This window comes from Antrostomus carolinensis, unplaced genomic scaffold, assembly GCF_000700745.2.
Source record: "Antrostomus carolinensis isolate BGI_N321 unplaced genomic scaffold, ASM70074v2 scaffold14242, whole genome shotgun sequence".
Taxonomy (NCBI): Eukaryota; Metazoa; Chordata; class Aves; order Caprimulgiformes; family Caprimulgidae; genus Antrostomus; species Antrostomus carolinensis.
This window is the reverse complement of record NW_010297675.1, coordinates 1-11,198: the sequence shown is the minus strand read 5'-3', so window position 1 is coordinate 11,198 and position 11,198 is coordinate 1. Positions and strand designations below refer to the sequence as shown.

At 39.0% G+C, this 11,198-nt stretch overlaps 1 protein-coding gene across 1 annotated transcript; it reads right to left on the bottom strand.

Moving 5' to 3' along the window:
- Positions 1-3,726: 3,726 nt before the first annotated feature.
- On the bottom strand, positions 3,727-10,390 carry ETAA1 (ETAA1 activator of ATR kinase; the record flags this gene model as incomplete). The annotated part of the gene is made up of 5 exons (XM_010162227.1): positions 3,727-3,842; positions 5,714-7,863; positions 8,201-8,319; positions 9,901-9,977; positions 10,253-10,390. Coding segments are annotated over 5 exons (2,600 nt in total), but the record flags the coding sequence as incomplete, so codon positions are not given.
- Between the last annotated feature and the right edge of the window lie 808 nt (positions 10,391-11,198).

Here is an 11,198-nt window from a genome sequence, read left to right as displayed (position 1 = left end):
AGAGCTGGGACTGTTCAGCCTGGAGAAGAGCAGCCTGAGAGGGGATCTGATCAATGTCGGTAAATATCTGAAATGTGGGGGCCAAATGGATGGGGCCGGGCTCTTCTCGGTGGTGCCCAGTGACAGGACAAGGGGCAATGGGCACAAACTGGGACACCAGAAGTTCCAGACAAACTCAAGGAAAAACTTCTTTCCTGTGAGGGTGCCGGAGCCCTGGGACAGGCTGCCCAGAGAGGGTGTGGAGTCTCCATCTCTGGAGATGTTCAAACCCACCTGGACACTTTCCTGTGCAAGCTGCTCTGGGTGACCCTGCTTTGGCAGGGGGGCTGGACTGGATGATCTCCTGAGGTCCCTTCCAACCCCACCAGTCTGGGATTCTGTGATTCTGCAGTATATATATACAGACAAAAATTCCTACCTTGGGGCATTTTAATTTTGATAATGTAGAGGTTGTTCTTTATAACTCTCTCTAAGCCCTAATGAATCTTCTGCCTGCATTGACTCCATCAATGAAACTATATGGGGTTAAAGCATTTCTCTGAGCTCTTCACTTTTATCAGCTTTGCCTAATAAAAATAGTATAGGAGTGGTTTAATTTTAACGGAATAAATTATTTACCTGTTTCCAATAGTGTCAAGTCACAAAAAGAAGCAACTCTTTTCGTTACTTTAGGTAGGGCATTTGGGGATAGGATGTGACCAAAAAAATCTTAGTCATTTGTCTTGACATCAATTAAGAAACCATGATGCCAAGAACTTGTGATGCTTTTATTTGGAAAGCAGTGATTAAGAAAAAACAAATTACAGGCCTCAAAGTGTAGTATCTATGCTAAAAATAGGTATTTATGAAAAGTACAATAAAAACCAAAGCCTCTCTGTTACGATTAATTTCATAGGGGAGGGCAATGGATGCATTTGCTCTGAATTGTCAAAATTAATGATCAGCAAACAGATTGTGTAAGTATGGCTAAGCAGCACATAGGAAATACTTGGGTAAGTGACAGTAATTGGTCAAAAAGTAGTTTGTGTCTTCCTCCCAATTGGAAAGTTTGCAAAGGGTCCTCTCCACACCCCTGATGGCAACAGAATTCCCCTTGTCATACACCGAGCTCTTTATTTTACAGCTCAGGAGACAAGAGGGTTGGTGAGACACTTGTGTTAAAGGATTCTTACCCTGCTCTCAGGGGGAACACCAGCGGTGGCATTTCAGGCCGGCAGCTCCAGGGCCTTTCTGTCCTGGCTGTTGAGAAAATCAGCATCACCTGGAAGGGCAGTAAGCTGGTTTTAAACTGGGTGTGCTCACAGTGGCAAGCATTCAGGACGTTATCGTTTTATATGCTGAGCTTGGGTAGCCATAAGGTGCTTAGCCTGTATTTCATGTTAGGTATCTACTATTTATACCAATTTTAAACCTGATTAAAAATTAGTCCTTTCACATCAGAGAATTAAACCTGCCTAAAAAATACTCTCCAGCTCCCACAACAGCTTCTTCCTTTCCAGTTATCTCATCTTCTCAAATAAGAAGTATAATTAATCATATCATCCTTGAAAACAAAATTATCCTGGTTCCTTTGCAGAATTATTTCTAGAGAAATATCCTGGGGAGGGAAGGGTTGGTAAGTTGAACTCTGTCCAAGCAAAAGCCTAACTTTTCTCTTTCTCAGTAAGATTTGACATTCTTGTGTATCAGTACCTTAAAAGCCAGTTTTATAACTCTCACATTTAATTCTGGTAGTAGAAGTCTTTTTTCATTGCCACTTTCTTGGCTAATAGTGCATCTGGCAAGTTACCCAATAGTTTAGATTTTTCCTAGAACACCACAAAGACAAGCATCTCCCTCAGATACACAGATCAAACTACACTCTGAGAAAAAAGACATTTTTCCCCCCAGCCACTATTTGGGATTTACATTTGTCATATGGACATGCAAATCTTCTGTCTTCTAAACTGTTTGAACGCTGCCAGCAGAGGCTTGACAGCACAACAGAGAGTCTTTGCTAGTTCATGTTATATTATCTGTTAAAGGTATTATTATGATGAAGTTCTTTGAAAAGCTGCAAACATTTTTTCTGGGTTAATTTTCAGTCAGATCAGTAAGCTGATCCAACTCATCATGTTGCACAAAGGCTGGAGCTGGCAGAAGGACAGGGAGCTGCAGCCACAGACTGTAAGTAACACCGACTGGGCACCAGCAGGGTCTTTGGTGGACTTGGGGATTTGATTTCATAATCAGCTAGCTAGCACCAGGAACGCTGGTTAATACAAAAGCAAATTCACTAATTAGAAAACCAGCACAGATAAGTGTTTCAGGACACCACTGCAGACGGTTGTGTGTAGAACCAGTTCCACCACCAAGGATTTCTAGTTTAAAAGGATCAAAGGAAGCACTTTGTCACCACTCTAGGTAGAAAATGAAGGCGTGGAATAAGTGGGTAAATAACCAAGAGAGAACCATTCAGGTAAAGCCCATATGGAGTTCCCATTTCACTCCCTTTTATCAGTTTCTGTAGTATAGTATTTTCCAGAACAGACTAGAAAATTGTAAAAAAGTTTAATGATGATTTACAAATATACAATACTTACATTTTTAGGAGTAACAAAAACAGCATATACTACAGAAACCAAAAGCTTCCTGTAACCTTTGGTACATTTCAAAGTTATTTATTTACAGAGAAAAATTACAGTCACTTTTCATAGTGTCACATGTTTACATATAAGCATTTCTCAGTTGAAAAATATCTTGCAGCTTACCCACAGGCAGTTTTTGCAGTTTGAGCTCTGCACCCATCTATCACATCAAAAATTCTATCAGCCCCTGTAAAGCTGACGTGACATTGCATTTTTATGTTTTAACAGCCTTTAGTCTGAAAAATATGTACAACCCATATGGCTAAACTGATGCGTAGTTGTTGAAATTTCACCTGGTGTATTTTATATGCTTGTGGTTTTGTAAAATGACATAGGCCACCTTTTTTAATTAGCTCAGTAATGCATGTTTAGAAAAAGGTGGTCCAGTTTTGTTAGCTGGGGTATTTCCAGCTCTCCATGAAGGGAATTTAAAACAAACAAACAAACAAACAAAAGAAAAGTCCTTTCCAGGATGCTTTATCACCTTATGAAACTTTTATATTAAATTCTTCCTTCTCTATGTACAATTCTTACCTAAGGTAACGGAGACAAACTGAACACGCTTTCCAAATCCTGTTCATTAGTTTTCCGATGTTGGATGTTTTCTAGACTGTACTTTCTTTAAACCAAAACTTAGAAACTTTCTTCTACCTGAGAGCAAATATTAGTATATCTTAGTCTGGGTGTACTCAAGAGTCTTCTTACAGATTAAAATACTTGCAATAGGAGAAACAGAGCCAAAACACACACAGTCTGGTTTTGACATCATCTACTTAACATGTGTATACAACACACTTTCATGCTGTGGTGATTTTCAGACTATGCAATTCCAACACATAACAGTAAGCGCACTTAATACAATCTTCATTGTGTGCTGAAGATATTTGGGACTACACATTTGCAACTGGTAGTTTTTTAATTAAGACTTAAATGCCACCAGAGTATTAGTTATGGTTAAGGTCAAGATTTTTTTAAATTGAGAAACAGAAATAGTTTGCTGTCAGTAGCTGTGAAGAGAGTTTAAAACGTGTCTTCCAGCATTACAATAATAATATTTCCTTCCCCAAAACTTACTCCATAGACAAAATAAACTCCAAATTCAAGCATCTTTAAAGAATGCCTGCATTCTGGATTTTCTTCGTGCAAGAGCTTCTTGTTTTTTTCTTTCAATCTCTTCTTGAGAACATTTTCTATTTTTTTGTTCCACCACAGACACTGTAAATAAAAAACCAAATATTAGGAGCCTTCAAGTTTGTTCAATATGTATTTTAACTTATCTGTTTTCAATGCTTGAAGATCTATGGCAGGAGCACACTATGCTGACATACCAGGCACCCACGTTAAAAATGGCTCATCTATCCTGTCCCCAAGGCAGGAAGGGGGATAAGATGCATGACCTTTGTAGTGCTACTGATTACTACCTCCCAATGAAAATACTGGGATGCAGACATTTGCTTCAAGGAAATTTTACTTGTCTGCCCTTCAAGTGAACCTTGTGACATCAGGAGTCAACACAGGAGATGGCGATGGGTTAAGAAAATTAAGGTGATCAGAGTGAAAAGGGCTCTGCAATTCAGTGAGTTAGGCAGAGGTAGGGGCATGGAGATGGTATAGACACAGGGGTCAGGTACAGTACAAGTGTCACACAAATAAAACCAGAAATGTTGAAGAAAGGTCAAAAGTAGCAATAAAAATTGGCAAAGGAGACAAGAACATGATAGCTAAGCGTAATATTTTATATGTTGTGTTACAGAACTATAAATTCCCATACAATAAAATTCTGACCTCACCAGAACCGACAGGAGCAGCCCCTGAATGTGTCAAGAATTTTACGGGTTTTATATGCTAATTTCCAATTAATGTATTTTTAGTAAGTAGTCTTTCAAACTGGATAAATAAAACAAAGGGTCGCTTTGCTTCCTTAAAAAAAGGTGTCCATGAAAAATTACGTATCAGTTTTTTAAAAGATCGCTGAATGTCCATCTTTTTGTTACAGCAGTGTCTTTTCACCAAAAATTTAAGATTAGGATAGTTGTTGTTTATCTGTAAAGAAAATCTATACTATTCTTTTTCATTCCTTTATTTTCTAGAACGTTCTACAGAATGACTAGTTCTCTCTCTCCTCTACTCCCCCTTAACATTGCTGAATTGCTAATTTCCATTTATCTGCTTCTTTGCTGGGGAAGAAACACAGATAAATTACTGATTCTTCAAATAATGGTGGCTGATAGTTTGTGGGAATTAATTTTTTGTTGTTTTTGCAACAGTGCAAAGTTGAGCTTGATATTGTATACTCTAAAGGCATGCTTTATCAAAATCAATATCTATTAGAACTTCAAGTGAAAACAAGACTGACTGGCACTCCACTGGTTCTGTATTTCCCTAGCAAGTAACACCAGTGCAGGGAAAATGTCAGACTGTTGTGTGATGATGAAGTGCCTGCCTTCCCCTCTAGATGAAAAGAAATGTTAGTGTTCAGACTGATAACACAAGAATATTTCACTAGCAATTTTAGCCACAGAGTCAACAACAATACAGGCCGAGGTTTGAGAAGCGTCGACTGATGGGAGGTTCCAGTTTCCAGAAGTACAATAATAAAAAGAAACTGGCAGTCCATATCACCTGCTGCTTTCTTTCCCTGCCCACCATTAGTTGGGGTTTTACGAATCATGGCTGAGATAAGTAATTTTTAACATTTTTCAAAAGGAACTGTAAATTAAAGCACAGATTCACACTACAGTATTTGCTACATATCAGAATAGTGGTATTTTTCAGTACCAATTTAAGAATGTGGTATGCTGGGTGCTGCCATCAGCCTACACTTGATCCCAGTGATTCTGAGTGTCTATGGAGAGAGAATGTTGAAGTATTCAGAGAAGTGGAATGAAAATGGGAAACAGAAGTCCTTAACTACAGGAATGCAAGAGATGTGTCAGGACAGTTTCATTTTGGAGAATATAACCTAACACCTAAACTGAAAGGATGACTGTTGAAGCCTATTTTAAGTTGGAATACAGTACAGATTTCTCTGACATTCTGATCCAGTCAGAAAACAAACAAACAGTCTAACAGTGAAGACAAAATACCTGACGTAGGCAGTGCAAAAGACTCTGAAAGGTGTCTCTTGAAAGGTGGTTTCTTATTGTCCAGCTTGCTGTGCAAAGTCACATTTACTTGATTCTTGCTTCCTTCCAAACCCTGCAGAGTAATTCCAATGCCAGAATGACTCCCTGGATTTTCAGGCCCTACATGAAGAGCGCCCTGAGAACTGTTAGTCTTTCGGAACTTAAACTTTGAAGGCACAAGTGATGTTTTGTTACCAGAACTGTTATCTGGCATCTTTCCCATATTATACAAAAGATCTGGGCTGTCTAATGTTTTGCTATTAAAAATGTTTACTGCATTAACAGGACTTACTTCAGAACCAGTCTCTCCTGCCGGCACAGAATTTGACCTGTACCATTTTCCTGAAGCAGCCTTTGTCGTATCTTCAGAAGCAGCTTGATGACAGGTTTTAGACAGTGAGTATTTACACTCCACAGAAGTACCCGAGATCACAGTTGGAGGACTTGAGGCATTTTTACAGTTCACTATGTGACCTGTTGTGGCCAGCCCCTGTGTAACCTTTGACGAATTCCTACAGGAATTGTTTAGTGAGAGAGTGTCCTGTTTTGCATTTGGTTTTTGTGCCGAGAGGCGATCAGATAGTGCTTGTTTCGATGATGGGAAGCTGTTACTAGCATTTGATCTGGCATTAACACTGGCTCCTTGTATAACTTTAGCTCTTTCATTTCCTTGTTTAACATCCTGGCTCTGTGTCTGCTTTTCTATATCATCACACACCTGATACAACAATTCATCATCCTCATAGTTTGTATCCCAAAGATTATCGGATTCACAAAACATATCTAATATCTCGTCAGAGAATTTTGGTTCATTCCAGTCATCAAATGACAGAGGACATTTCTTTGCTATTTCAACTTGATTTGAGTGACCTGTATTATTAGCTTGGTTAACCACTTTAATTAGATCATTAGGTTTCGTCTTGGTGGAAACACTGGATGATGGACAGAAAACATTGTGTGTTTTACTCCCAGGTTTTTCAGTCCGTTGTCTATGAGGATTAGATCTTGAAGGAAAAAGAGGAAGAGGATCATTTTTAGGATGAATAGTTTCATTTCCATTCTTAACTTGAGATTGGGTTGAAACAGGAATATAGTTCAAATCACTGTTTTGGGCACTTTTCCAAACAGCATTTATTTTGTCTGGCTTAACGTCACATTTGCCATGAAAGGCTATGGTCTCTGTCTTTGAGTTTTCTGTCTTACTACATGGCTTTTGTAAAGAAAGAGATTTTGCAACATTTTGTGTGTTTTTACTAGAATGTTTCAAAGGTGAAAACTGCAAACTGTTAGATTTGTGTACGCTCCCCAGACAAGTTACTGAATTGCAACTACTCCTTTCCTTTGTTCTGCTAGCATCACTGAAACCGTGCACAGACGGGTTTGTAGGAACAGGTGGTGCTTCTTCAGTACTTATCAGTTCAGGATTTTGGGTTATTTGCATCACAAAAGAGTCATCTGCCAAAAAATCGGTATCCCAGTCATCAAAATCATCATTACCTACTCCAGCGAGCTTACTGGGGACAACCAGTGGTGTCTTCAAAGAACAAAGGGGTTTTTTTGTCACCGTGTGAGTATCACATTTTGGAAAATTCTGGTTCACACTTCCTAGCACACACGGAGTATCTTTTTGATATGGCTCTGAATTACCATCTTGCATGTCTTTAATTTGCTCAGGAAGATGTTCCTCTTCCAAGGTGCTTTTATTTTCATGGAAACTATTATTTAAAGAAATAACTGAGAGTCCTTGGCTCAACTGTCCACTACACTTCTGGGTAGAGCAGTCAAAAAGAGCACGAAGGGCTATTTCAGCCTCAAGGTCTACAGACTTCTGACTGCTAGACTGACAGGGCTCTGCAGCAGGGATGCCAGTGCTCTGCCCAACTGGTTTCAGGGACAGAGCAGTATCTGCTTCAGAAACTTCACCAAGGAGTGAGTTCAGGTTTTTCATATTTACTTCATTTTTAGAATTATTTAAAGACTGTGAGGTGGTCTGGATGAAGTCATGATCAAGTTTCTCTTGTTCCTGAGCAGCATCTAGCTCTACTAGATTTTTATCAAATTCCTTAGCCAATTTCATGAGTTCTTCTTCAGGATTTTTTATTTTAAGATCTCTAGATTTAAAAACAAAAAAAAAAAATACAGAAAAGAAAGTCAGACCTACTGAGAAAGTTTAGCCAAGCTCAGTAACACGACCATATGAGCTGTTCATTCTCTAGTTTAACAACTACAGAGAGTATGACTGACTCCCACCGCTTTCAATGTGCACTCAGCATGCAATCTTTTTGATAATTCCCAAGAAATACCCCATGAAGAAGAGATAACAAGCCCAAAGTTAAGTGTTCTGTATGCTGATGTACAATTACATGGCTCACTGTACATAAAGGAACAGCACATACCCTTTTTCTTTGAATGCCCAGCTGTTATGGGCAAGACAAAACTGTAACTTACCTTGTACAACTTAACTTTGTCCTTGCTCGTGCTTTTACTACTCCAGGGGTACAGGGAATAGCATCCTCGCCAATCCATGTCCCTAAAAGGGAGTCTTCGTTACAGGCTGCTTTTTCATCCTGAATGATTAGATTTATAATGCTTAGCAATTTGATTGCAGATAGATATGGGACTAGACACACACCTTGCATTAGTTAAAAATTGCTAACCCAATTAAACTGGATTAAATCTGTTGAAAGCCACAGACAGGAGCTAAACCAATACAAGCTAAGTGAGATTACTGCAACTATGTCTACAGATAGTTGTATTACTTTAATTATATCAATTTCAAACAATAAATTCAATTAAAATTACTGAATTTTACTTTGGTGCTCAAATCTAATACCCTATTGACTTCAGATTTACAAATAACCTGCAATATTCATGTTACACGCTGTGATCTAGTTAGTATACTACTGAGGAGCTAGTTGAGATGCACTGCCCTTATCCACTTAAAGCAGCATTAACAGATCAGAGAATTTGGAAGAAATTAAATTCTGTATGCTTCCAGGAAAAAATTCTGACTTCTTCCATTACAACTCGTTTATATAAGGAGCCTCTCAGCAGAAATAAGTGAAGTTTAGAAACTAAATGAACTTGGTTCAGAGCTTCAAAGTCGAGGTTTGGATTTGAATTCTGAAATCTGAGAGATACAATACTGCAGTGGTAACGTGTAGAGGGCCAGAGACAAATGTTGGATGCAAGATGTTACTGTATATAAGCCAGCAGAAGTAATTTGAACTTTGCTAACAGGGTAGTTTGGGGTAGGTTTTCTTTTTAATTTTTTTTTTTTTTTAAGAAAAAAAGAACATGAGCAACAGACAGTTGCAAATCCAGTCTGATGTTATTTACATTTGACAGGGCTGTAATCATTTAAAAGGAAGAAAGTGGCATCCCTTACAGATGACTTTACAATTCTTCAGTATAATTTTCACAAATATGACAAACAGTGAATATCTTTTACATGGCCTTGCCAAATAAGCAGGCATGTTTTGCAAGCTAAATACTACAGAACTGTTTTAGGAGTTCTCTTCTAAACACTAACAGGTTCTCTTCTTGCAGTTACTAAAAGGGAAACAATAAGCCAACACTATCTTATTTTCACTTTCCAGGCTGTGGGTATCAGGTTTACTGCAAGAGAGATACACCAAGAGCACGGATCTTCAGGTAAAAAGGCAAATTATTTACAAGAAGGAAGCAGAGTTACTATGGTTATAGTATTGTGGAGTCTCTCTCTCATCTGAGTCTTGTTCTTGTACTTCAGCAGTCATTCAAGATGCTTAAAAACAACTGCCAAGGAAATCCAGTATGTGAAGAAACTCTTCCTTTTTAACAGATGAATAATTATGGTTAAATAAACACATCAGTATTCCTAAGACCAGGGGTAAGAACTTGTCTTCTGAAAGTAAAACTTTCTAAAATGGAGCTGCTGCAAGTCCACCTTCTTATAATACACCCTTTTTTACAGCATCTGTGACTCGTAAGAGCAACCAGTCAAATGCTAAGCTTGTGATTTTAATTCAGTCCAGTTTTAAGAACACGTTACTAGTTTTCTGCACACCCAGTTCTTACCATGTTAAAGAGACTATTGACTATAACTGAATACTGTAGCACTGTTCTGTCTGATTACTGCACACTCAACCACAGAAAGCAACAGTTACCTGAGGAGCGATGCGATTAACTATTTCTGATATTTCTACTGCGCATCTGTTGGTAGACTGTTTGGTTTTTCCATTGCCTACGAAAACAAACAAAAAGCCTTCTTAAAATCTGCAAAACTATTCCATTTATAAAGTGTAGTATACCTCAAATCATTCAAATGTAACTGCTAAAACCAGAACTTGATTCAGCACTATAGTGAAGAATTTATGGGTTTTTAATAAAAACTAAAACCAAACCACCTAACATGATAACAGAAAGGGAACTTTTTTTCAAGAAATTTTATAGCTTTTAGTACACTCCCACTGTGTGCCTCAACTAGGCACCCTGAAGTCTGGATTTCATTAGTGTTACCTAGTCTGTGTGCAATTGGTGAATGAGGATCCCAAAAGATTTCTTGCTGTATATCGGTGTCATTAACAGGAGAGCTGAAAGTAGGTATTCGGGATTTCCTGCTCAACGATCTCTTTGGTGTTTTATGTAAACATGGCTCTGTGTAAACAGAAAGATGATCCTTATTAAAAAACAAAAAAAACCCCCAAAATAAAAGGCCAGAGTAACTTAGGACATAGAACAAGACAAAGCATAAAGAAGATGTTTTGGGAACTTTAAGAATAAAAATAAAGTTCACACTCATCAACATTCCTTTACTTACAACAGGAATATTGTTCACAACTCTACATTTAATGCAGAACAGGACTATCAGTTATATCACCACAGAGATAACAGAGCATTATGTGACACTGACAGCTACATGCTCAGCATCTGATGGCAGGGATGGGAACTATCAGCCCTCCTGCTCGAGGGAATACTGACTTCAACTTATGGTAAGAGAAAAACTATGTATACGTGTAGGGGAGATTATTTTGCATTCTGGCTTGCTCTGTGTTGTTCACCCAGACTCTGATTTGGGTCACAACTTTTTAACGAGTCCCCAAACTATTCTGGGTCACAGCCTATCTGTGCCTGAACTTCCCTCCACTGGGCCGCTTCAGCTGGGACTGTTAAAAGCGGGAACAGAGCTACTGAAACCCTGTCTCACAGCAGTAAGTGAACTGAACATGCTATGGGAAGCTCTGCTCGTCTCGCCTGCCCGTCAGAAATGGCGCTGTGGATGTGGGAGCCTCCAGAAATAGTTTTACACGAGATGCTGCAGCGACTACGGCAGAAGCATCCCAGGAGATGCTGTGCGGGGCCAGGCTTCATCCCCTCCTCGCTCAGTTCTAAGTGTCTGCGCGGGAAGATGCTCTTCAACCCGCTTGGAGGAGAGGAGCCGCTTCCCACCGCGCCGGGAGGGGCG